General features: G+C 34.6%; 3 protein-coding genes and 2 long non-coding RNA genes across 11 annotated transcripts in view; 3 read left to right on the plus strand and 2 right to left on the minus strand.

Moving 5' to 3' along the window:
* Window positions 1–762: 762 nt before the first annotated feature.
* Window positions 763–3,796, minus strand: LOC149490332 (uncharacterized). Its single transcript, XR_016316574.1, has 4 exons — window positions 3,442–3,796; window positions 2,993–3,170; window positions 2,116–2,217; window positions 763–1,952 (listed from the first exon to the last, which is right to left on the minus strand). It is a non-coding gene; the product is annotated as an uncharacterized LOC149490332 (long non-coding RNA).
* Window positions 3,797–5,049: 1,253 nt separating this feature from the next.
* LOC149490333 (uncharacterized) lies at window positions 5,050–16,422 on the plus strand. Its single transcript, XR_016316584.1, has 2 exons — window positions 5,050–5,348; window positions 15,779–16,422. It is a non-coding gene; the product is annotated as an uncharacterized LOC149490333 (long non-coding RNA).
* On the plus strand, window positions 10,425–13,282 carry LOC149490334 (protein O-glucosyltransferase 2-like). The gene is made up of 6 exons (XM_089703270.1): window positions 10,425–10,722; window positions 10,804–11,012; window positions 11,100–11,556; window positions 11,628–11,865; window positions 11,937–12,236; window positions 12,317–13,282. Exons 1-6 carry the CDS (start codon window positions 10,562–10,564, stop codon window positions 12,434–12,436), a joined length of 1,485 nt encoding a protein of 494 aa, XP_089559396.1. The 5' UTR covers window positions 10,425–10,561; the 3' UTR covers window positions 12,437–13,282.
* CYLD (ubiquitin carboxyl-terminal hydrolase CYLD) lies at window positions 13,693–22,369 on the minus strand. Of its 5 annotated transcripts, XM_089703225.1 has the most exons (12): window positions 22,204–22,369; window positions 22,046–22,130; window positions 21,332–21,605; window positions 20,019–20,225; window positions 19,164–19,363; window positions 18,508–18,687; window positions 18,100–18,255; window positions 17,623–17,811; window positions 17,444–17,552; window positions 15,419–15,552; window positions 14,852–15,035; window positions 13,693–14,533 (listed from the first exon to the last, which is right to left on the minus strand). In XM_089703225.1, the coding sequence occupies exons 2-12, from the start codon at window positions 22,103–22,105 to the stop codon at window positions 14,340–14,342; spliced, it is 1,887 nt and encodes a 628-aa protein (XP_089559351.1). In that variant the 5' UTR covers window positions 22,106–22,130; window positions 22,204–22,369; the 3' UTR covers window positions 13,693–14,339. The 5 variants fall into 5 exon arrangements, with proteins under 5 accessions (XP_089559351.1, XP_089559356.1, XP_089559364.1 ...); XM_089703230.1 differs by lacking the exon at window positions 22,046–22,130; XM_089703238.1 differs by having other exon boundaries at window positions 21,332–21,601; window positions 22,046–22,369.
* Window positions 20,592–26,387, plus strand: part of LOC149490336 (putative phosphorylase b kinase regulatory subunit beta) — a 29,643-nt gene continuing 23,847 nt past the window's right edge. For 2 of the 3 annotated variants that reach the window (XM_089703146.1, XM_089703151.1), the window contains exons 1-5: window positions 20,592–20,612; window positions 24,425–24,542; window positions 25,063–25,198; window positions 25,455–25,737; window positions 25,988–26,117. In XM_089703146.1, coding sequence (XP_089559272.1) covers window positions 20,610–20,612; window positions 24,425–24,542; window positions 25,063–25,198; window positions 25,455–25,737; window positions 25,988–26,117 — 670 coding nt within the window. In that variant the 5' untranslated portion in view covers window positions 20,592–20,609. Of the gene's footprint in view, window positions 20,613–24,168; window positions 24,347–24,424; window positions 24,543–25,062; window positions 25,199–25,454; window positions 25,738–25,987; window positions 26,118–26,387 lie in introns of those variants that run through there. The other variant, XM_089703159.1, reaches the window with a different exon arrangement.

The raw sequence follows: 26,387 nt of genomic DNA on the forward strand, positions 1-26,387 counted from the left end.
ACGTACGTCGGCTCAAGGCCGCGGTGCTGGATGTATCCTACTGACGATCGTGCGCGCATCAAGCATGGCTAGGGTTGCCAACTTTTATTTGAAGAAATAGAGTATATCTGATTTTAAAGGAGGTAAATACAGAGTAAATAAATATTTTTTTAAATGAATTGTATTTTTAAATGAATTGTATGAATCCAAACATTCCAAATCCAAATTTATATATTTCAAGAGCTCATTTTTAATTAATTTTTAATGAAGCTCGGTTTTTCTCTTCCAGCCACTTCACATTCATGACCGAAAAGACTCTTTCAGTAAATGCTGAAGTGGCGGGAACTCTAGTATATAGCTAATCATTTTTTTTAAATAAACAAATTCGTCAAGATATTTTTTTTAAATAAATTGCCATTCTTCTGCAGTGGACTTTTGCATAAAATCTGTGTTATTCAACAATTCGCCTTGGAGTTCTTTTAAAATAATAACTTCTGAATATAAACTGTCCATGTGTACAAGGTTGATCCAAAAGTAATGATAATTGGGATTTCCTGTGTACATAAAAATATAAAATAACCGTTTCTTGCTTGCTCATGTACTCACTAAGTTATCACAAAAAAATCATATCAATAGGCCACTTTTCCAAGTATTTACATTAATTTCTGTTGGCAACACTAATCTGCTGTACGTCCGCGCTATTCACTGTCCATCTGCACGACTTTCGCGGTGGTGGGGGTGCTCGCTGGATGAAAAGTTGGTCGTGCACATCTCTGAATAACGATCATATGGAACTGCCATATGCATGTACTTTTCCTGCATACCTAAGTAAACAAATCGGGGAACAAACATGGCGGGCTAGGGACGTTCACTTGTTCGTCTAGTCGATAATATTGTATCGATTGATGATAGAGTTAAGAATGGGTAATTCAGGTAATAAGAATTTTGTCTTTTTGAATGATAAGTATGCAGTAGGTGCTTACCTAGTAAGAGGTACTTCTTTCAACAAAATAAAAAAAGATAACTACTTCTATCGGGCAATCGTTACTCGGTAATTCGTGATTCGGATTAACCATTTTGCAATTGTACCTACCTACTAGGGATAGCTGTAGTGTGTAATCAATACATTTTGATATTTTCGTTCTGCAGTTTTATATGAAACAGCTGATTTTTTTCGCGATTGACAGGGTTTTCTTTATATACCTATGTATCCACACTAATCCTATCCTATCATACTTCCTACTAATATTATAAATGCGAAAGTTTGTGAAGATGGATGTGTAAGTTTGTTACTCTTTCACGCAAATACTACTGAACCGATCACAATGAAATTTAGCACACATATTGAGGGTAACTTGAATTAACACATAAGATAGGTTTTATAATATTATAAATGCGAAAGTGTGTATGTATGTATATTCCGTTTTCACGCTAAAACGGATAAGCCAATTTTGATGAAATTTAACATCGGGTTTTATTTGACTATGGAGCCATCCATAGGGTACTTTATTTATTTATTTATAAGCTTTATTGCACACAAACAGAAAATACAAATTTTACTTAATAGGACATAATTTAGTCAAAAGGCGGCTTTATTGCTCCAAGCAATTTCTTCCAAGCAACCCATTCGATCATAAGAGCATTCTTTACCCGCGACTTCGTTCGCATGTACGAAAATAAAAAAGAGCAGAGCCGCTGGCTAAAATACATGTGAGTGACTCAAGCAGATGTTCAAGGGCAAGTATAGTTAAATAACAAACACAATTTTTTCATAAAATAATTTATTTAAGTTATAGTGGTTACTATATAATATGTTTAGGTACATGCGACAGTAGTCTCAGATGCGGCATATGAGCTTGGCCATATACAGTGTGGAAATTTGTTGACGGACCACTTCATTTAAACATTTAATTTTCTTTTTCTGTTTCTCCACTTTTTCTTCTATTTTTTTTTAATTCTTCGAGTGCTGAAGCCTAAAACATTAAATAAATTTTAATTATTGATAACAGTTCTCATAATTATACACATGAATCTCAGCATGTATGACTAAGACTATGAAAAAGTTACGTATTGAAGTTCCCTTTTTTTAAACAAGAATTATTTCATATAGGTTTTCTATTCAAGAACTGCTCTTACCAATTCAAGATCCTTGGCATCTTGTGGATGTGGATAACAGCATGATGGTTGATCAGTAGTATTTCATATGTCAATTAAAGCAAATTGAGATGGATGGTCTGCCTGAAAGAGATAAAAATGTTACATTAGATATGGTCCCAAGTAATAATAAATAGATTGCTACAGAAAAATGGACTCAATGTTTGGTAAATTGTAAAACTTTTAGTATTTTTTTTTTATTAAAATAATTTATTGAACAAACATAGTGTATTATATACTTATGGAAAGTGTAGCTTTCCAACAACGAAAGAATTAAAAAAATTGGACCAGTAGTTTTGAGGTCTTTTTGTGCATACACAATCAAATCTTTCCTTTTTACAATATTAAGTATAGAAAAAGTTTGAGACCATGTAATAAAAGTTTCACTTTAAAAGATTTTAATAATGTAGGTAATATCTTAAAAACTAAAAAATAACTCAGTAGGTTTTAAGTACCAGTCATCACACCACTTGTCTCATGACACTCTAGGTCTCTAGAGCATATAAGTCAAAAAAGATATTGTGAAGCATATAGCAATTAGATTAATCGGTCAACAGTAAGGGGGTACAATTTCAATTACTACCTTGTACCTAAAAAAAACAAACAGGATGAGCTAAATAAAATCTATACTATAATATTATAAAGCTGAAGAGTTTGTTTGTTTGTTTGAACGCGCTAGTCTAGGGAACTACTGGTCCGATTTGAAAAATTCTTTCGGTGTTAGATAGCTCATTCATCGAGGAAGGCTATAGGGTATATAATATATATCACCACGCTTCGACCAACAGTATTGGAGCCACGGGGGTGAAACCGCGCGGAGCAGCTAGTTGTTTAATAAAAAGATTGATGAATTATTTACCTTTGCAAATACTGTTGGGATAGCATCATCTCTCAATCAAACAATGTTTAAAGTCTTATTAAATGCGCTCTCTTCAAAGTGCAATGAGCACACATTAATGTTTTTAGTTCCTGGCCGGATATTTTCTATGCCAATCTTTTCCAACCATGCCTTTCGCCGGGATTCGTTACTTGGTAAACTAAAACGAGAAAATATACAACAACATATAACTTCGCACGTAATTAATAAACAAATTAATAATTTATCGATAAGGTGTTTATGCGATGATGTTCGACACTAGCACTCATGTTTATGTTTTCGATGCAAATGAAATAAGGAGAATATTGCGGGTTTCTACAGCTCATAATAACTAAGATGATTAAATGTAAAATGATTAAAAGATTTCTTTACACTTGATAATAAATACACTTTAATATAAGCAACAATTTAACAAAATGTTAGCCACTTACCCTTGAAAGGTTAGATTCGGCCTGTTTTTGCTTTGGCATAGGCCACAACCTACTATAGAACACTTCATGGTACCTATTATTAATTTCAATTATACTTATTACACTAGATTATGGTCGAAAAACACTGGAAAATCATAAAAATTTCACAATGACATCTTCTCACATGTAAACAAAACCGGATACTAAGATGGCGTCCGTGGCAGCAAAGCTACATCGATGCCAATGAAGAGGGCGCTAATAAAAAGAGTGTTGATGCTTTTTCTAAGGTAAAACCACTGTTGTGAGAAAGAGATGGGTATATCATTATTATTTCCGCGTCAAATTGAACAATTACGGCAGTTCCATAGGATTCTTTGTTCTGAGGTGCACATCCAGCAAGATAATAATAATAATTATTGACGTACGTCAACGCTATTCACTGTCGTTTTGCGTCGTGCATCGTGTATGACCTTGGCGGGACGTACGTCAAGATGGACCGTAAATACGACGCTTTATCCTTCCGATATCATCATGAGTGTTGCCAGAAATTTTCACATTATAAATTAAATAAATTTGTATCAATACCTACTACAAAGTACAACCTAGTGTTAGTTAATTATGTTAGAAATTAAGCGTCTTATTTACGGTCCATCTTGACGTACGTCCCGCCAAGGTCATACACGATGCACGACGCAAAACGACAGTGAATAGCGTTGACGTACGTCAATAATTATTATTATTATCTTGCTGGATGTGCACGACCAACTTTTCATCCAGCAAGCACCCCCACCACCGCGAACGTCGTGCAGATGGACAGTGAATAGCGCGGACGTACAGCAGATTAGTGTTGCCAACAGAAATTAATGTAAATACTTGGAAACGTGGCCTATTGATATGATTTTTTTGTGATAACTTAGTGAGTACATGAGCAAGCAAGAAACGGTTATTTTTTATTTTTATGTACACAGGAAATCCCAATTATCATTACTTTTGGATCAACCTTGTACACATGGACAGTTTATATTCAGAAGTTATTATTTTAAAAGAACTCCAAGGCGAATTGTTGAATAACACAGATTTTATGCAAAAGTCCACTGCAGAAAAATGGCAATTTATTTAAAAAAAATATCTTGACGAATTTGTTTGTTTAAAAAAAATGATTAGCTATATACTCTCTGTTCCCGCCACTTTAGCATTTACTGAAAGAGTCTTTTCGGTCATGAATGTGAAGTGGCGGGAAGAGAGAAACCGAGCTTCATTAAAAATTAATTAAAAATGAGCTCTTGAAATATATAAATTTAGATTTGGAATGTTTGGATACATATAATTCATTTAAAAATAATGAAAAATTCTTAGTTACTGCAAAAAGTACAAAAAAATACATTTTTAAAAATATTTATTTACTCTGTATTTACCTCCTTTAAAATCAGATATACTCTATTTCTTCAAATAAAAGTTGGCAACCCTAGCCATGCTTGATGCGCGCACGATCGTCAGTAGGATACATCCAGCACCGCGACCTTGAGCCGACGTACGTCGGGGATTGACCGTGAATAAGACGCTTTATTCAAAAACATTTAAAAAAGTTTGTTTCACTGCCAAGAGTTTGTATATCAGAGACAAAATACGCAACTCTGATAGCGGCAGTACACATGGGGCCAAGGCGTTGGGCCAACGTGTTGGGAAAAAATGAAGGATATCAAGATTCCTGTTCACACATTGGCGTACTGATCATTCTGCATTGGCGCTTCAAGGATGGACGTAGTCCTTAGAAGTTCTTGCAGCCGCGGCAATTTATTTATACAGTGCGTTTCATTATTACGTACATGTGCATCAATAATAATGAATGTACTCTGCCGTCTGCGATGATACCATTTTCCAATCTCTATTGTCCTTTTTTTATATCTGTATAAATAAAACATTATTATGTTTAGATTTTTTCAAATGTTTAAAATGTGTGCATTTTACATTTAATTTAATTTTAACTACCTATAAAACGAAACTTTAAAGATTAGATTTTAGATAATATTATTATATCAAATGATAATATTATTTATGTAATAAAGCACAATTTGATCAAAATCATGCTCATTGTATATTGTTATTTAATAATTTTTAAGAACAAGTAACTTTTTAATACTATTTTACTCATTTTATAAATATATTCATTTTTTTATCGCATTGTATGAAAGTGAGATAAGAAAAACATCTAGAATAATATAATAAATAGAAAATAGAACATCTAATTTATTGAGTCATATGGTTTTATTTTTGTGTAGTTCATGCCGTGGATTCCAAATTATTCCTTCATGTCGATACAATTCTACGAATTGTAAAACCTCGGCGCCGCCATCGCTATCGGAACATGGTTAAACGTAAATTTCATCGACGCGCAACGATACTGTCTCCGCTGACGAGTAGCAACAAACTGAACAAGACACCAACGTGTGAACGCTGTTTGTGGAGCGCGCCAAGATCCTTTGATGTGTGCACAAAAAACCGACAACATTCGGTTGGCCTGCCAATATTGGCGCCAACTAGGCTAATGAAGCCAACATACCGCCAAGTAGCTCTCTACACGTTGGCCCAACCCGTTGGCCCAACACGTTGGGCCCATGTGTACTGCCACCATAACAATAAAGTTAAAACGGTTTGGACAATTATTAATGGTGAATTGGGCAAAATCCGATCAAACGATAGTACCATAAAACTTGGCAACTCTGGTAGGGTCATTGACAAAAGTGCTGATGTTGCGCTTGCTTTTGAAGATTTCTTTAGTAGTGTCCCTGCTAGTTTAACTAAGAATTTAAATTCGTCTTCAGCGCTTGCAGAGTCTTTATTGAGGGATCACGTTGCTGAGTGTAACAAATTATTTGAATTGCGACACGTGACTGCTGATGAAATTGTTAAAACTTTTAAAACATTAAATTTAAAAAAAACATGTGATCTCTGGGGTATGTCTGTAAATTTAGTAAATAATATCATAGAAAACATTGCCAATCAACTAGCGTTTATATTTAATCAGTGTTGCGACTGTGGTATATTCCCTGATTTACTAAAGTTTAGCAAAGTTATTCCTTTATTTAAAAGTGGTGACCAAGAAGACAGTAATAACTATAGGCCAATTTCCATATTACCAACTTTGAGCAAAGTCTTCGAGAAACTAATTTTAAACCAATTAAATAGTCATTTTGCATCAAATGGTTTACTGCACGCCAAACAGTATGGTTTCACAAAGGGGCGCTCTACCACTGATGCCGGAGTAGCTCTTTTATCACATACTAGCGGTCCGCCCCGGCTTCGCCCGTGGTACATATTTACGTTTTCTCTACATAAAAACCATCCTCGTACTTCAAGGAATACAATAAAAAAAGAATTATCGAAATCGGTTCAGCCGTTCCCGAGTTATGCGCTTACCAACACATTTTGCGATTCATTTTTATATATATCACATATATACAAAGCATGGGAAAATTCAAAGAATGCTTTGGGGATATTCTGCGACCCTTCTAAGGCTTTCGACTGTGTAGAACATTCCACTCTATTACGGAAACTAAATTTTTATGGTATCAAAGGTTTAGCTCAGGATCTCATAGCTTCATATCTTCAGAACAGGGTACAAACCGTTGTCGTTAATGGAGAGAAATCTCGCGGTGCGCCGATTAACATAGGTGTTCCGCAGGGATCTATCTTAGGACCGTTTTTGTTCTTAGTGTATATTAATGACCTACCTTATTATTTGCAGGATATGTGTGAAATAGTACTGTTTGCAGATGACACCTCATTAATTTTTTATGTGGATAGACATGACACAAATGTTGACGAAGTAAACTCTGCTCTTTTACGCATATCCAATTGGTTTAATGCTAATAATTTACTATTAAATACAAAAAAAACAAATTGTGTAGAATTTATCCTCCCAAATGTAAAAAAGGTGAAAAGGAATATTATTTTAAACGGGGAGGTATTATACCCTGTGGAATCGACTGTTTTTCTTGGTTTGACATTAGATGAGAAGCTACAATGGGGGGCCCATGTTACCACCACCGCTGCTAAGCTCAGCTCAGCTGCATATGCAGTTAGAAGAATAAGGCATCTCACCGATGAAGAAACGGCTAGATTGGTTTACTTTAGCTACTTTCATAGCATAATGTCCTATGGAATTCTGCTATGGGGCAGGGCTGCAGATATAGAAACTATATTTATATTACAGAAAAGAGCCATACGCTCTGTATATAATTTGCGTGCTCGAGACTCACTAAGAGATCTCTTTAAGAATACTGGTATCCTTACTGTACCGTCGCAGTATATATTTAATAATATTTTATATGTACATAATAACGCTTACTTACACACAAAAGTAGGAGATAGACATTGTTATGACACAAGAAACAGAAATAAAATTGAAATGCCATTATTCCGGCTAGCTAAAGTTAAAAATTCATTTATGGGCCAAGGTATACGCTTTTACAACAGAATTCCTCATAATATTAAAGAGTTTAGTAGTTCTAAATTTAAATCTTATATAAAAAATGTACTTGTCAAGAGAGCCTATTACAGTATTAAGGAATATATGGAAGATAAAAACCCATGGAGGGTTGTCGCGTAAAAACCACAGGACAGTTCTTTGGTATATTATGATAATATATTATGATATTACATATGTAATTTGTAAAATTGTAAATCTGACATGATTAACACGTTCACTGCGCCATCATTATCAAAGAACTTTCACCTGGTGCTTTGGAGACCTAAAAGATCTCGAAACTTACCAACCCTTTGGTGCGTTTGAGACCTAATCAGTCTCCTAAAGATACAGTTTTGAAAATAATTTATATCTTCCAGAAAACAATGACATATACTTTGAAGTTTTTGTGGATGAAAGATAGTCTATTGTTTTATATTTTGCTAGGTTCGCACACAGTTATGGCATTTAAATAAACTACAAATACCAAAAAAAATTAGATATCGATTGTATCTCGTACCGCAACCGAAGATAGTTCAATATGTGTAGTAAGTAGTGATGGGAATAAAATAATATACCAGTTGTCGATTGAAATAGTTTTATTAATTATGCAAAGTGTTTTTCACTAAAACATGGTAAGCACATTAATTGCTTGCATTGCGCGCATATGGTAACAATTCGTTTTCCGAACATTTTCAAAAATTTTTATTATAAGTACTGGACGATGTAGCTGTATAATCCGGCTTTGATTTTTTGTTCTTCTCCGTAGATACTGCTTTCCGAATCGGTGGTAAATGTTCAAAATATGTAATGACGTTTCAAAAGTGCTTGTAGAAGAAGTCTAATTGAATAAATAAATGTTTGAGTTTGAGTTTGTTAGAAATCTCACCAAAATAAATAGATTTTTTACATTTTTTTCTTTTAAAAGAACTCATTAGTTTATAAAAAATAATCAACATCTAAATACGCGAGTATTATTTCCAAAACGAGCGAGCTCCCACATCGATGCTAGGACAACACTAAACCGAATCACGCAGCGTCCGCGCCGCCTACCCTCCCTCTCTTGCGTCTACGAGGCCTACGATTCCACGAGTACCGACATATCTCCTAACGCAAGGAATGAATATAATTGCAGTACTGTGCGTTAGGGACCTAATCCATCTCTAATTTATTTTTTAATGTTATTGAACTCAGCTTTAAGTAGGAAGCAAATATGTATATTTGTCCTACTCATACTTAAAGAACTTTACAAGTTAGATCCTCCCGCAAGGAGTGAAAAAAACACGATTATATTCAACGCACAAAACGAAAGTCCTGCAAGGGATCTGATAGATCTCGTAATGCAGCGAACGTGTTAAAAAGAGCAACTATGGAGTTTCTTGCCGATTCTTCTCCGTAGATACTGCTTTCCGAATCGGTGGTAAATGTTAAAAACATGTACTTAATGACGTTTCAAAAGTGCTTCTAGAAGAAGTCTAATTGAATAAATAAATGTTTGAGTTTGAGTTTGAGTTTGATTTTTATTATTATTATGAGCCATGGCTGTCCCACTGCTGAGCAAAGGCCTCTCTTCCCTCAATCCATTTCTCCCTATTTTGAGCAATTTTGCTCCAATCCGCTAAATGGGAATCAAGCTCGTCCCGCCATCTTGTCCTGGGCCTACCACGCAGCCTTTTGTCCTTGTTGGGGATCCACAAAGTGGTAATTTTCGCCCACAACTCCTCCGACATTCGGCAAACATGGCCAGCCCAGTTCCATTTCAGCTCAGCAGCTTTATGAGCTACATCGGTTATCTGCGTTTTTGAGCGCAGTATCTTATTTTGGACGCGATCCGTAAGTTTTACGCCCAAAATACTGCGCTCCATCGATCTTTGGCAAACCCCAAGTGCGAACTTTTGGCGATCAGTCAATGACCAAGTCTGTGCACCGTAGGTGAGGATGGGTAAGATGCACATGTCCATGAGTCTTCGCTTTAGTGAAAGAGGCATCTTTCCTTTCATCAGCTCTTTCATCGACCAAAAGCTTCTCCAAGCGTTCTCAATACGTTTACCAATTTCTTTATCCTGTCTTGCTTGGAAAGAAACTATTTGGCCAAGATAGGTATACTCATCGACATATGCAACTGACCCACCCTCGACAATGATGGTGGTTTTGGTGCTATTAGTCATTATCTTTGTTTTGGTCATGTTCATCGTAAGTCCAACCCTAAGGCTTGCATCGCTCAGGTCTTCGAGCATCGTTTGCAACTCTGAGGATGTAGAGGAAAAGAGGACAATATCATCAGCAAAGCGAATATTTGTTAACCGATGCTCACCAATTTTAAAGCCTCTTTCCTGCCAGCGAGGTGCTAAGCTTCTAAATACTTCTTTGAGTTTGATAAGAAAGAAAATGTGCGCGGCCTTCTGAAAAACCCTTGGAAAAATAAGAAAACCGAATGTGTGTTACTGGGTTTAGCCCGGTTCGGAAATTCGGAATACACAATTGACATACGCATAGAGTGGACTTGTCAATTGACAGCTGATTTGACATAGAATTGCTTTGTAAACAAACTGAAAGAAGAACTTTGTGTGAAAGGCGAAAGCATCATTTTTGTATCTTATTGAGATTGAAAATGACCCAATTCTAGAGCATTTATTTATTTCTTTTAAATACGTGATAACTATATTATTTAGAGCTATGATTTTACAGCAATTTTGTATTACATTTATATTTTTATGTGCAGCTTTGTGTAGCAATGCACAAAACATTATTTTTTCGGGACCGGGTTTACAACCTCAAACTGTCGTTATGCCTGCAAGATATTTCTTTGTTAATTTTACAGATGTCAACGAAGAAACGTTTGTATATTATACTTAATTAAAATCTAAAATACTATGAAATTCTCAAGAATATTTATCGAATTTTTTTTTTCTTATAAGGTATTCGTTGAAGTTCGCACAAAGTTTTGCTGTAGAAATAACTGGGCAATCCTTAAAAAAAGCTCATTGTAGAGTATGGTCAAATGTCTTAGATAGAAAGGATGGCACATTTATTGTACGATACAAGATATATGAAGTTTGTTCAAAATTGTCTATTAATATGTACTATAACAGTAAACATATCCAGAATTCTCCTATAACATTTGACGGTGAGATAGTTTATATAAATTGTACTGTATTTTTAATCTAAAACTAGCAAAATACTTCATATTTTTTTCATTTATGTCATGTTTTAGGTGCAATTCTTCCTGATCAATGTACATGTCCAGAAAAAGATTTAAATTTGTGGCTGGAAAATAACAAATGTCCCTTAACTTATGATCAAATTAATAAGGATCTTGAACCTTTTAAAACTGTGCAAATAAAATCTCAAATTAAAACAATAATTAAGAAACATCATAGTCCAGAAAGTACAAGCTTTTGCCATTATGTTGTAAAAAATAATGAGATTTATAGAGATTGCTATGGGAAACATGTAGGTTTTAACATGTTTTCTGATAATGTGTTGTTGTCAATTACTAGAAAAGTTGTGTTACCTGATATGGAGTTAATGATTAATCTTGGTGATTGGCCACTGATCAGGAAAGGAGGTGAACCACTGCCTATGTTTTCTTGGTGTGGTAAAGACGACTCCCTTGATATTGTTATGCCCACATATGACATTACAGAGTCAACATTAGAAAACATGGGAAGGTATATACAATTCTGCATTTGCTATGTCTGCAAAAATTAATTAAAGTTTTTAATAAAATAATTATTTACAGGGTAACACTAGATATATTATCAGTTCAAGGAAATGTTAAACGCCAATGGAAAGACAGAGAACCAAAAGCAATTTGGAGAGGCCGTGATTCTCGGTCTGAAAGATTGAAACTCATTGATATAGCTAGAGCTAACCCAGATTTGATCAATGCATCTCTCACAAACTTTTTCTTCTTTAGAGATAAAGAGGCACAGTATGGCCCTAAACAACCACACATATCATTCTATAAATTTTTTGATGTATGTTTTTACACAATAATTATTTTTTTGTATGGAATTATACATTTATTTAATAACATTTTTTTTCTCAGTATAAATATCAAATAAATATAGATGGAACAGTAGCTGCATATAGATTACCATACCTTCTGGCTGGTGGTGGTTTAGTACTAAAGCAAGATTCACCATACTATGAGCATTTCTATAGAGAACTTAAGCCCTGGGTACACTATGTACCAGTATCAAGAGATCTTTCAGACTTGAAGGAAAGAATACTTTGGGCTCAAGACCATGATGATGAAGCTCACAGAATTGCTATGAATGCCAAAAAGTTTGCAAATGAAAATTTATTACCACATCATATTCTTTGTTACCATGTAGTTTTGTTTTCTGTAAGTAATTTCTGATTTAATAATTATTTTATTTAAATATTTTTATCTGGAATAAGTTGTAATTTAATATTTACTTTCAGGAATGGAGTAAAAGAATAACAGATGAAATAACAGTAAAGCCCAACATGACTCATGTGCCACAAGCAAAATTTGAATGTGATTGCAATTTGAAAAATCTGATGACTCATGAAGAGTTATAGTCAATTTAAGTATTAAAAAAAAGACGTGTGGCACTCGGGGACTGCCGCGGTAAAGCTATTGCATAGCATGCCTTCAAGCCACACCTCCGTGTCCGTCGTAGTGGGGAGCGTGAGGTTTTTTCGTTACGGAATTTCTCAATTCGGTCCCCGCGCTCAAGGCCCGCGATAGAAGCTATGCAATAGCTTAAAAGGAAACTTTAAATCAGAGCAATCTCAAACTGTTCCAACTAAACAACTATGTACTTACAATAGTGGCTATCAACTATCTATAATATATACATTTATTATTACATAGGTTACTATACTATACTATTATCATCCAGTGGTAAAATTGTATGACCAAAACATTGTCATAAATCATAATATTGAAATATTATTAGTTTAGAATAATATTTTTAGTGATATGAACCTTTTTAAAATGTGTATTCATGGTCAAATTAGAATCTCAAAAAAATATCCTACTTCAATAACTTAAAACTATAATAGTTGTGAAACAATGAAATCCTACTTGAAAATACATTTCATTACTAGGTAGTACCTACATATTATTATCATAAAGTAGGAATATTTAAAATAATAATTTGCGTAGATAAGTACCAACGACAAGTAAGTACACACAAAAACAATAGAAAATAAAATCAAGATTAATGAGTGGATATAATTTATTTCTCTTTATTAAATTAAATCATTCATAAATAATAAGTAATATTTTAATGCTATAGTGATAATATTCAACGGCAGATATAATATTATGTATTATGTAACAAAATGCATTTGTTAAGCCCTTTAAGTCTATCATACTTATTTTACTAATTTAATATATTACATAAGTGTCTTAAACACAATACTGCCATATTATGTTATTAAAGTATAACTAATTATTTTATAGATCATATAAAAAAAATAATAATATGATAAATTGATATTTACAAATGTATTGATGAAATCTTAGATACTAGTAGTAGAAATAAGATTAGAAAAATGTGATAAATATATTTTTATCTGTAATATATTATACAAATATCATTCTGTTGTTTTCAATTATTGTGTTTAACTCCAGTGTGCAATATTTTATTATTCACACGATTTACAGATTTAACAAGTCTTGTTTTGCACTGAGACAGATAAGGCTATCCTACGTAATTTATAAACTCTCAAAGTGAACTGTCTTTTCTACAAGTATCAAATTATGTATGAGTGAAGAAATTGCATTGATATTGCCCCCAAATAGATATAACATAGTTGCCTGAAAAAATATAGCTTAAGTCAATCCCATAAGTAGCTACAGGCATTAACGAGTTTCGGATCAGGCTTTACTACTAAATTTATAATGCGTATCCATCTTTAGAATGTTGGGGTTTTGTTACAAAAAATTTATTCAATATCATTTACCTTACTCATTCCCCCCATATATTATAACATAGCTGTCTTCTAAGTTCTATAATTATGCAAAAGTCACTTCATTGATCAAAGTTCACACACAGCAGCCTACAAAAGAAGCGACGTCGAATCTCCAGCCACCAGTATTTGGTGACAAGTAGCAGAAGCTGCAGATCTCATCAGTCTATCTGCACTTAGTGACGTCACTGTTCTATTATCAGCAGCCCCCATCAGCCTATCTGTACACAGTGACGTCACCGCCCATAACCCCACACGTCTATCTGTACATAGCGACGTCGGGGCTCCTATAGAAGCACATGCACGCGTCGGCCAGTAAGCGCTTGGCGGGTGCGGGTAGTTGGCTCGTACTTAGTGACGTCACCGTCCATAACCCCACACGTCTATCTGTACATAGCGACGTCGGGGCTCCTATAGAAGCACATGCACGCGTCGGCCAGTAAGCGCTTGGCGGGTGCGGGTAGTTGGCTCGTACTTAGTGACGTCACCGCCCATAACCACACGTCTATCTGTACATAGCGACGTCGGGGCTCCGATAGAAGCACATGTACGCGTCGGCCAGTAAGCGCTTGGCGGGTGCGGGTAGTTGGCGGTCGTGCGGTGCGGCAGCGTGTAGTGCCCGCCCGCCTTCATCGCTGAGCCACGCGCCAAGCTCGTCGATCTCGACTATCTCGGGGATATTGTAGCCGTTGCGCTCGCCTGGAGAACAATAACATTACGTTGAATATGGGAGAGCACGATTTTGGCCAGCTTGTAGTGCGGAGGGTCAAAAATGAGCATAAAATTTTAAATTTTACTATGGAATATGATGTGCAAAATGAATAAATTGTATCAATTTTACTGAATGATGTGCGACTTCATGTTTTGAAATATCATACTCTATATTTGTATTGGAATAGTAAACAAACAATATTTTCTTTTTTTTTTGTTATATGCAATAAGTTTTACTGAGACTAGGCTATTGGTAAAGAAGATATTATATTAAAAAATGGTAACAATACAAATCTGTCCTCATACCTTTTCTATCAGCCATAGAATCGAAGAAACACCAAGGAGCATCATGTGCTACGCCTGTCTTGACAAAAGCGACATAATGGCTTGTTTCTATACATAATACTGCAAACAACTCCATATAAACTCTAGGTACGGGACAAGACTCCAAAATGTTGGCGTACTCTTCACAAATCGACAATGGTGTTGCCTGTTGAAAAAAAACGGTATTTAAAAAAATATGATAAAATAAAGACATAATTAAATTGCAAACATTTATTGTGTAAAATAATTATTTAAAGTAAGATGATTGATGGAAACGCAAAAAAATTCGAAAATTCGATATCGTACAAAAATTTACATCCACAATGCCAACAAAATGTTACCAGACAAAAAATAATATAATTAATTTATTTTGGCGAAGTCCCACTATTGCGTGGATGGCCTCAACAAACAAAGAAGAAGAAGAATCATTTTATCACTTGAGCTTTTTCTTATCTCAGTTTAAAATCATGATTGCCTCTAAATTTAAAACAATACCTTCATCTTATAGACTTACATCAAAATGGTTTATTAACACAATACAGTAAGTACCTTATGCGAGCGAGTAGCATGCGCCAACCGCAAGCACGAGTTACATAATGCGCCGGAATCAACCGCGCCGCCCGCTGCGCACGCGCTGCACTCCCAGCGCGCGAGACCGCCGCACACGCTGCATTGACGGGGTACTGGAATTAAAAAAAAAAGACGGGTTACACTTACACTCCGGGAGTGCCGGCAGAAGTGAAAACTTGATTATTAACGTTCAGCATGTTTGATATCCATCCGTCTTACGCTTTTTCGATCAGGTCACGTGTCATGACGCGAGTTTAAGATTTTATACCCAACGCCGCTAAAGAAGTTTTCACTTCAAAAATCTTTATTTGACCTTTTGTTGTACAATTTTAGACACAGACATAGATAGACTACGCAAGTACCGCGATCTGTATGAAAACCAAGCGTGTCATATTTTTTGTACTGACCTTGACGCGTTATGACGTCACGAGCGCTTTTTAGTGATGGTAATTTCATTTTACGCTAAATCGATTAGGACGCCACTCGCGCGGCGATTCTAGTATCGTCCTATCCCATCGAAGTAAATCGAAAGAAATCAGATCAAACTAGATCTATGTCTAAGAGGTAATTAAATAAATGAATCGTAATCGATTACTAAATCGATTCAAGACAGAAAAATGATAATTACCATAGACAGAGGAATGATAAAATAAATTTATAAACCTTTTAATATTCTAACAAGTAAACTAATGTGTTTTAGCTTTTTCTTACATATGCCCATTGAGTTACCGTGTACTACGTACTAGAGAGGCCATCGAAAGAAAGTAATGAAACTGTCAATCAATCAATCTTTATGTCCCGTTGCATTAATCCATTTTTCTTTTATGTTCGGGTTACTTGGAAAACTGAAAAAACAAACATAGTCTAAGCAATAAGGAGTTTTCTTAAAAAACTCCCAAGATGACACTTTAACTAATGGCGTCCATGTCATAATATTTATTTTTAGTACCTTTGTATTAAAATACTTAAAAGTTCTAGGTCAAGTCGTATTAAATGACAAAAAAATCTATGCCTTTTTTTCTGAAAAATTGCTCCTTCAAATTATCATTTTTCTGTTCGATTATAAAATCGATTAGAATCGAGAACTGTTGCATCAAATGAACATCACTAACCACAAAATTGGACAGAAAAATGAGAAGACGCTATTCATTGCTTGTTATCATACGACTCGATCTTTACCGTGCCAAGTAAAAGCCGCAATGTATTCCGAATCATTTCGTATGATTTGGTATCCGTGTTTGTCACGATCGTTTTCCACAGATATTCTTTATTTGATTTTAAAATAAATAGTGCATATTCTGATTAGAAAATTACTTACCGGTGGAAGGAAACATCTCTGCTAACTCGGCCACTCACAGCTGTGGAGTTTCTACAGTTTATAACGGCGTAATTCGGCATTTTACTTTATTCAGCTTCACGTCTTTCCTTGGCGAACTGCAAGCGCGGACTGAGTGTAGGCCAGCGTCAAGTAAGTTTCATAATCTTAGTTTGGACACGGGAAGTACATACACTCGCTTAGTCTATCTTGATACATGTCTGTGATTTTAGATATGAGGCTTTGGCTCTCTTGCTAGGCATAGCCTGTGTTAAGAGAGCCAGTCCCTTCCCTTAATACATTCTGATCTTGATAAAGGTTAAAAGAAAATAAAATTTATATGTACAAGGCAAAAGGAGAGACTCTCCATTCCAAGGATTAATAAGTAAATATAACCTATAAATACGTTTATAGGTTATATTTACTGATATTTTTTATTTTTTTTATTTAAGTACGAAATTATAGTTGTTTCGTTTTAAATAAACGATATTGAATTAAACTGTATTTTTAATAGACTAAAAAAACAAGACTCAATCAATAGACTCAAAGACTCAATTATAAGATTTTTAAGGTTTTTAAAGTTAATAACACGCACACGTGTTAACACGTCCAACGTCTATGAAAAGTTTTAAAAACCAAAATTGGGGACCGAAGTCAGAAGTACTGTAAAAGTAAAAAATATTACTAACATCCTTCAATCAGGTCTGTTACATCCAGGAGAGGTGATGGTAGAACTCTTTGATACAGCTTATAATTTTTCCCAAATCTTGGCATTTGGATTATAAATGCTGCTGGAACCTACAAAATAATTCAATTATTAATAAAAATCTTTAAAAACAACCCCAATAAAAAAATTCTAAGATAATACCTCGCTCAATTTAACTCCAGAAGTAGCGAAAGACTGTTCCAACAACTGCTGTACGCTTGGTAATGTAACATGTTCGTCTTTTTCTACAAAAAGCTGGTAGCAATATGACTCTTGGCCCGATGATAGTTTCAAGAATGGTTCCGCTCTTAATAGTTGTGCCACCAAACCGTTTAAAAATTCTTCGGGGTCCTAAAGCAATTTTTTTATTAATGACAACTCTCATTGTTTACTTATTAACATGAAACAGTAAAATTTCAAGACATTTGAAACTTTGATGCGTTATAGATAATAAAACAACACAATGTGTTGTATAATGTGTTTTAGATAAAAGGGACACATTTTTTTTAACTAAACTATATTATAGGTGTCGTAATGGATATTAAACGATAAAATAATGTAACTTACAATTATTAACCTTTATAATGTACAAATAATTAATTAATTAAACAACAGGGCCATCTAAAAAGTTCTACAGACCTTTTCCTCCGAAGTAAGTCCGGGCACGTCAGAGAGCCGCTCCAATAGAGTGCGCAGCTTCATAACTCTATCGGCACGCACGTAACCATGGCGACGGAGTGGATTCACTATCTCTTCACGTAACACGCGCTGTACCTCGGAGTAGTGAGGCGAATCCTGTTTAAGTTAAATTAGTTTAATTTAGTAACTTTTTTCGATGTGAATTGTACATTGCTATGAATATTTGTAATTATTGTTGTTATGGTATGGTACATAAAATTGTTAAATAAATAAATATGAAAAAAGCAAGAAAGATTTCGTAAGAAATTATTCTTCTCTTAAGACACTTGCTTAATATGTAACAAGCTATTCAAATCTAAAATGAACAATAACTTTAAGACATTTTAATAATTTTAATAAGTAATTTACCTCTGGTTCGGGTGGTCGATATAAGAGTGCATCAAACACACTAGTGAATGTGAACATAGCGAATAGGGTTGCGTCGAGATAGCAGGAGTTGTGATGTCCTTGAATCCCGCGGTTCTTCCCCGCTAGTTCTCCGAGCGAGTTTAACGGTGGCACCACGCCGGGGACTACGGGACAATCCGGCTGCAAATATTATGAATACTATATTATATACCTACTTAGTGTATGGACACTTATAAATTTATATATTTATTAAGTAAACCTTATGACTTCCAACAAGATTACACTAAATGCTTTACGCTACTAGGGAGGTGGAATAGAATCAGACAGAGCGAGAGAGTATATGCGTTAATTTCAACATTACGAACTTTAACTTCTTCCGCGCGTAGAAAAAAATGTAATAAGGATAACTCCACGCACTATTTTTAATATGTATTTACTTCCCTTTTTTATTTCATCATTAATTTACAGTTGACAGCATCGGAATACTATGACTCATTTAAATTAATAATCATAATAACTTTATAACATGGAATGGAAGCTTCAATAAAAAGCAGACACAAAAAAATGACGTGAAAGCAACGAAGCTAAAAACTTGCATTAGCTCTCAAAATTTGACATCAAAAGAATTCATACTTAATATAATATTACAATGTTACCTGATCAAAGTGTTCCGTGTCATGCGCGAGCGCGCGGTCGGGCGGCGGCGTGTCGCGGAAGCGCGCGTCGCGGCGGCACAGCGCCAGCGGCACGAACAGCGCGCGCCCCGCCGCGCACGCGAACAGCCGCTGCCCGCCGCGCGACCCGTCGCCCAGCCCGCACACGCTCTGCTCCAGCTCCACGCCCGCTGTTGCTGTGTCTGATGCACGATGCCATTTAAGTGGTTGTTTAAGTTAGAATGCTCCATTTTAAGGAATACTGGTTCAAAAATTCATTAGTGATGTCAACAACACGTAAATTATAGAAGCGAAACATAAAATGGACGACGCCGCCCCGGCGGCACGCGAACAGCCGCTGCCCGTTGCGCGCAATGCACAATTTTGATTTGAGGCTGTTGCTCGTTTGGAATACTATTTCTTATCTTATCTAGTTCACGAAGATGAGTTTCACTTCAAAACAATATTTAGTTTGATTATAGAGCAATACGCAAATAGAAACGAAACTCAATGAAAATAGAAGTACAGTACGCGGGTACAGTTAGAATACTAATGTTTAACACATGTTTAACATTAACTATTTTGAGAAATAAAATAGATATGTTTTGTCAAAATCTAAGTCTTTTAGTAAGGTTCATCTACAAGAAGTAAAGAGTGATCGAGTTCAACTATATTTTATCGCTAATCAATATTTCAGAAGGATTTGAAATCGCGCTTAGGAATATTTTCTTTTTTTTCCTATTCAAAACTTTTAATCGTGTTACTTACCTATAATGAGTTTTGGTAGTCATAAATAAAAATTGTTGTGTAAAGATGGTGTTTTAAAAATTAAAATAAACACTATTTTGAAAATATTACCATCTATAACTCCGATCCATCTCACGACACCATAGTGATGTTGATCAACATCTGTCGCCACCTCCACTAAGGAACCGACTCCAATATCCTCTTGCAAATGCAAAGGTGATTGTGCCTGAGGTTGCGTCCGAGACTGCTGGGCGGCTCTAGGAGACCCCAACGACGGAGTATCATACAATTCTTCAGGAGCTTCATTGCTGCATACGTCTAAAAATAGAGATTCACATGTTGAACTGAATAACTACAGTATTCAAAATAAATTTACAAGATTTACACACTAGTTTCATATTGTAGAACACATAATGGAATTTCATCTATCGAGAGTTCTCTCAAATAATACGCTTGCGACATAGCGCGCTACGAACTATTGGCGGCTGATCACCCGCGTGAACTAAAATTAGAAAATAGGAAAGCTAAAATGGGATGTTTTAACGAGTGCACTCAATATACATTCGACCTGTTTTATTTACTTTTAAATACAACAACATGTAATAAAATATTAGTGATACGTAGTTAGAAAAGTTATAAAGTGGTTAAAGAAAATATACATATTGTGATAGTGAAATATTATGTGATTTACTAATAATAATCATGGTAAGATTTGCTCCTTTATAATACACACAGTTATCTAAAATAAATAGTGGTCATAATAGTTCCACAAATATTTATTACGTGAATAACGTCATTGAAATATTTTCAACATTATATCATTACGATTGTTATAAAATACGAATATTATAGATACGAAAGTGTGTTTATATGTTGGTCTTTCTTTCACGTCGTAATGTAGTAGTTTTATTAAGTTTATGCCGAATTGGTCGAGCCGTTCTCGGGTTTTGCGTTTAGCAACATATTTGGCGATTCATTTTTATTATACCTATAGATTAAAGGAAATGAGGAATGGATGTCCGAAGTCAAACTCTACCTAAGATTCTAAGACATGGAATATTACTGCCAAGAAAAATATCTAATTAATTTCATATATACTAAACTATGTTGTTTATAGAAAGTCTATTTTAACCATGATTTCAATTATAAATCATAGTAGCTTTCCGCCCGCTTCTTTGCCCGTGTTTTCAAAGAAAAACCCGCATAGTTCTTGTTCCCATGGAATTTTCGGGATAAAACCTATCCTATGTGTTAATCCAAGTTACCCTCTATATGTGTGCTAAATTTCATTGTAATTGGTTCAGTAGTATTTGCGTGAAAGACTAACAAACAAACACATACACATCCTCACAAACTTTCACATTTATAATATTAGTGGGTTGGGATTAGTGGGATAAATAAATTCAAAACTATGAATTACTCACCTACAAGGATTCCAGTTTCAATCTTCTTTGTATCATGCACCATTTTTGCGTACTGATTGGTTGTTTCACTTGTAATGGAATAGTTTGATGTTGTTGGTTTTCTTCGCCTATCTGGTGCAAGATGATTGATCAAATTAACTGATTTCACTCTTTCGTTTTGAGGTGTTCGCTGCATAGTTCTTTTAGGACTTTGCGGCAATGTTCCATATTTTGGTTTTTCTGGTTCTTTTGGTGGGGGAGGCCAACTACCTCCGATTATACTGAAGAGATCTATCTATAACATTAAATACAAAAGAATGATTTGTGTGTATAAGTCAATTATAATTTAAAAATCCCATATTAATAAACACTCATTTTGACAAGCATTGATCCATCAATCTTAATAATTAGTTTCAATCCTTATTAAATGCTCAGACATTAATTTTAATAACATACATTATAGACATCCACAAAAACACATCCAACCACATGCCCCCTAGTAAATTATGTCTGATACGAACATTAAGAAATAATAATTAATCCCAATAATTGTTATTGTTTTTAGTATTGTGTCATAACCCAGACAATGTATACAAACTTATTTTATTAATAATTGTAGTAAAATTATTAGAATGTTTATTATTGTGCTTTACGATATCACGATTGCTGGTGTATTATTACAAAATGCATGACTAATGATCATGGCCATGTAATGATAACAATAATCTTTGCAACCTGCGGCTCCCTGTTGCTGGCACTCTTAGATTCTTGCTTCTGATGAACTTCATGATTCATTTTACTGCTATTTTATTTATTTAAACTAAATAAAAAGGATTGAAATTATAATTTAATTTACAAATTGCAATACTGATTAATAATTTTAATCAACACACCTGTTCCCCAGTAACTAGTGTGCGATGTTCCTCAATTTATCATTTCAATTGTAATGTAATTAAAAAGCAATTAAACTAGTTCATAAATTTCAATTAACACGAATTGTAATTTAAAATTTTGTTTGTTTTTTTATTACAGTTCAATGACAGACGTTCATCATATGACACTGATGATTGACGTTTGATACGATTTTGACTTTTGACATATTATTATCTACATTACTAAGTGATAAGTACGATTACTACGATATTAATTTAATATTAATTATTATTGCTTTAATCATGATTAACAATAAAGCAGTGATTCTCAAAATGACGATGTTTAAATTGGAATATTTATTGTAGTATTAGAGTCTGGCCAGCCAAAGCTGAACCCAGTAAAAGGCGGCAAATTTAAAAAATATGGACCTGGTAACATCGGCTTAGTTAGGAAAAAAATTTTTGATACTTTTGATATTCTTAGAGGTGATCATAGTATATGGCTTAGGTATATGGGTACATTAGGTACACAACAAATCAGGATTTAAAAGTTATTAAAGGATGTGGTAGCCCTGTCAATAAAACATTTGACTTACATTATTTTTTTTGTATTTACTAATCATTGTAGTTAACTCTTTGTATTTCCTAATTATTATAAACTAGATTTCCACCCGCGGCTTCGCCCGCGTTTTCAAAGGAAAACCCGCATAGTTCCCGTTCCCGTGGGATTTCCGGGATAAAACCTATCCTATGTGTTAATCCAAGTTACCCTCTATATGTGTGCTAAATTTCATTGTAATCGGTTCAGTAGTTTTTACGTGAAAGAGTAACAAACATCCATACATCCATACATCCATACATCCATACAAACTTTCGCCTTTATAATAGTATTAAGATATTAAGATAAAAGCTGCAGCACAGCATTCTTTATAGTTTTACCCATATTTCAACACTAAAACCAATAAATTCGCAAATAATTTGAACCTTTTTCAACAAAACTGACAACTAACTACGCAGAAACGCCATGATAACATTTCAGATTGCAGATAGTGTGGCCGCTACAAAAAACACTGGGTTCAGCTTTGGCTGGCCAGACTCTATAGATCCACTTTTAGGTTACACTTTTAGTGCCTTTTCACACGTACCGGTTGCCGGGTAGCCGGCGCCGGCTACCCGGTGGTGAAGTGTATGGGCATGGTACATAACTTTCACATGTACCGGCGTAATTTATCCGGCAGGCGGTTGCCGGGTGCGCGCCGGAACCACCACTGTGCGTCCGGTCGCCGGGCATCGGTTAGCCGGCGGCCGAACTGACAGTGGTGTATGGAACACGCAACTAGCTTTCAGATGCGCCGGCCAGTGAGTCGTCTAGTATCCGGCGCCGGCTACCCGGCAACCGGTACGTGTGAAAAGGCACTTACTGTTGTGTGGTTATTATTCAAATATGTATGTGAAAAAACTTATTGCATTGAGAAGATTAAATTTGAAGTCAATTATTACTGAACACATCGTCTCTTCTTTTTTTTTTGTTTATGGCCTTCCCGATCCCATCTAATAACTTAATACTATTATAAAGGCGAAAGTTTGTAAGGATGTATGGATATATGGATGTATGGATGTTTGTTACTCTTTCACGTAAAAACTACTGAACCGATTACAATGAAATTTAGCACACATATAGAGGGTAACTTGGATTAACACATAGGATAGTTTTTATCCCGGAAATCCCACGGGAACGGGAACTATGCGGGTTTTCCTTTGCAAACGCGGGCGAAGCCGCGGGCGGAAATCTAGTTATTTAATAACAGTAGAGACAACACATCGTCTCAAACTATAACTTGCTCTGTGGTCTCAAACACTTCTCAAACATGTCCTTTGTCTGACCTTCATCCTATAGACAAAACTTGACATATTTTGTCGGCGATAAAAGTCAAAACTGGTCAAAACAATTAAACACAGAGTACTTTTATATATATAGGTACAATTAAACTTCAAAGTCTACCTGCAAAGTGCAAAGTGATATGATTATATTTCTTATTTATATTCTTTGATAAAATATATACATAAATATTTTTTTGTGTATTTAAGTCATTAATAATGTATCGTTGTTAAGCATTTAATTTTTTTCGCATTTTTTGAGGCCTTAGATTTTTTTTAAAGTTTGGTAAGAACTTTCATATTATTACATAAAATTGCAACAAAACTTTTGTATTAATCTCATGTGATCCTGTATGAATTGCAGGCAAATCCAGACCTAATGATTCGTCAAGGGAGTATCGATGACATAAATGCTCAGCAGTTCCTAAAGATAGCAAATTATGAAGACACTGTTAGACAATTAGATATTTATTATGCTATTGGTAAGATATAATCACTAAATACAATACATATTTAATATCTCTTTATATTAAACATATTCTATTAGAGTGTTTCAGACTTGATCTGTTTCAACTAAATTATTATTTTGAACAATATAATATAGCAAGATAGTAATAATTATCTTTGCAGTAAAGGAATTGCAAATTGTAATGTAATATCCTGTATATTATATACAGGATATAATATGTGTACATCCATACTAATATTATAAATGCGAAAGTAACTCTGTCTGTCTGTCTGTTACTCAATCACGCCTTAACTACCAAACCAATTTGCATGAAATTTGGTATAGAGATATTTTGATACCCGAGAAAGGACATAGGATAGGTTTTATCCCGGAAATCCTACGGGAACGGGTTTTTCTTTGAAAACGCGGGCGAAGCCGCGGGCGGAAAGCTAGTATGTACATATATGTTTCTCATAAATGGTGGATTGTGATCTTTTTTTATATGAACTTAATCTGATATTTATAATGTAAATTGTAATGTATAATTTTTGCAGTTAAGAGACAACTTTTAAGATTCCAAAGCCCAATCACAGGGTTATTCCCAGTGCTTTCTTCAGATTTACATGTTGGAAGTGTAAGAGACAGCATTTATTGTGCATCTGCAGTATGGGGTCTCTATCAGGCATACAGGTAACTTACTTAATCTATCTATATATATAAAATCAAAGGTGACTGATATAGTGATCTATCAATGCACAGCTGAAATTTGGCATGCAGGTAGATGTTAGGACGTAGGCATCCGCTAAGAAAGGATTTCCCGAAATTCTTGCGGGAACGGGGATGCACGTACAAAGTCGTGGGCGGAAGCTAGTTACATAGTTATAAATATTTTTTTTTCCTACATTTGGATATTCCTACTATTTTTAAATGTTTTTTTTTTGTACAGACGAATAGATGATGACAGAGGAAAGTCTCATGAACTAGGACAAAGCACAGTAAAATGTATGCGTGGTATATTAGAATGTTGGATAAAACAAGCAGCAAGGGTTGAAGCATTCAAGACAAGACAGAGTGCAGCTCACGCACTACATGTTAAATTCCATCTGACAACCGGAGAGCCAGTGCTTACCGATGATCAGTACCATCACCTGCAGATTGATGTGGTTTCATTGTATTTACTGTTTCTGGTACAAATGATCACATCTGGCCTGCAGATTATTTATACACAGGTAAATTTAAAGATATTATAAACCAAAAAAGTTTTTAAGTTATGCACTAGCTTACTGTTTTTTTAAATTGTTCTTATTTGGTTACTTAATTCCTGATGAATCTGATCAACACATTAGCAAAAATCAAACTTAATAAAAAGTTTTCCTTAATGAAAAGATTTACAGATAACTTTTCTTCTTGCTTTAATAACTTTAGAAACTTAAGTGAAGTTGATTTAAGAAAACATTTTTATTTTTTTTAATCTTACAGGATGAAGTTGCATTTGTACAGAATTTAGTGTATTATGTGGAAAGAGCATATAGAACTCCTGATTATGGAATGTGGGAGAGAGGCTCTAAATACAATGATGGAAAGCCAGAAATACATGCTTCTTCCATAGGTGAGCTTTTAATATGCATACAGCAAAGTAGTAATATTCCATAACTAGTATCCTTTTGGTCAGTTAATTTGTTCTTCTTATTTCACTCAAACTTTTTAAAATTGTATTATTTCATTTAAATCCCAATTGAAGCTACCTATATAGAATTTTGAATTATTATAATAGGATTTTTTTAAATTATATTTTCATTTCGTAAATAAGATATGAAAAAGTGATCCTTAGAAAAAACAGTTAAAAAATAGTTATCAAATATTCTATGTTTGGTTGATT

Source organism: Colias philodice, chromosome 2 (assembly GCF_061535455.1).
Source record: "Colias philodice isolate Cphi_HAF_F1 chromosome 2, ilColPhil1 Martin Lab GWU primary, whole genome shotgun sequence".
Taxonomy (NCBI): domain Eukaryota; kingdom Metazoa; phylum Arthropoda; class Insecta; order Lepidoptera; family Pieridae; genus Colias; species Colias philodice.

Coding starts and splice junctions, on each gene's coding strand:
- CYLD (XM_089703225.1), bottom strand. CDS start 22,105: ATGAATCATGAAGTTCATCAGAAGCAAGAATCTAAGAGTGCCAGCAAC. Junction 21,606..22,045: donor CCAGCAACAGGGAGCCGCAG/GTTGCAAAGATT, acceptor TTAATGTTATAG/ATAGATCTCTTCAGTATAAT. Junction 17,553..17,622: donor CTGGAGTTAAATTGAGCGAG/GTATTATCTTAG, acceptor ATTATTTTGTAG/GTTCCAGCAGCATTTATAAT.
- LOC149490334 (XM_089703270.1), top strand. CDS start 10,562: ATGATTTTACAGCAATTTTGTATTACATTTATATTTTTATGTGCAGCT. Junction 11,013..11,099: donor TTCTCCTATAACATTTGACG/GTGAGATAGTTT, acceptor GTCATGTTTTAG/GTGCAATTCTTCCTGATCAA. Junction 11,866..11,936: donor CATTCTATAAATTTTTTGAT/GTATGTTTTTAC, acceptor TTTTTTTCTCAG/TATAAATATCAAATAAATAT.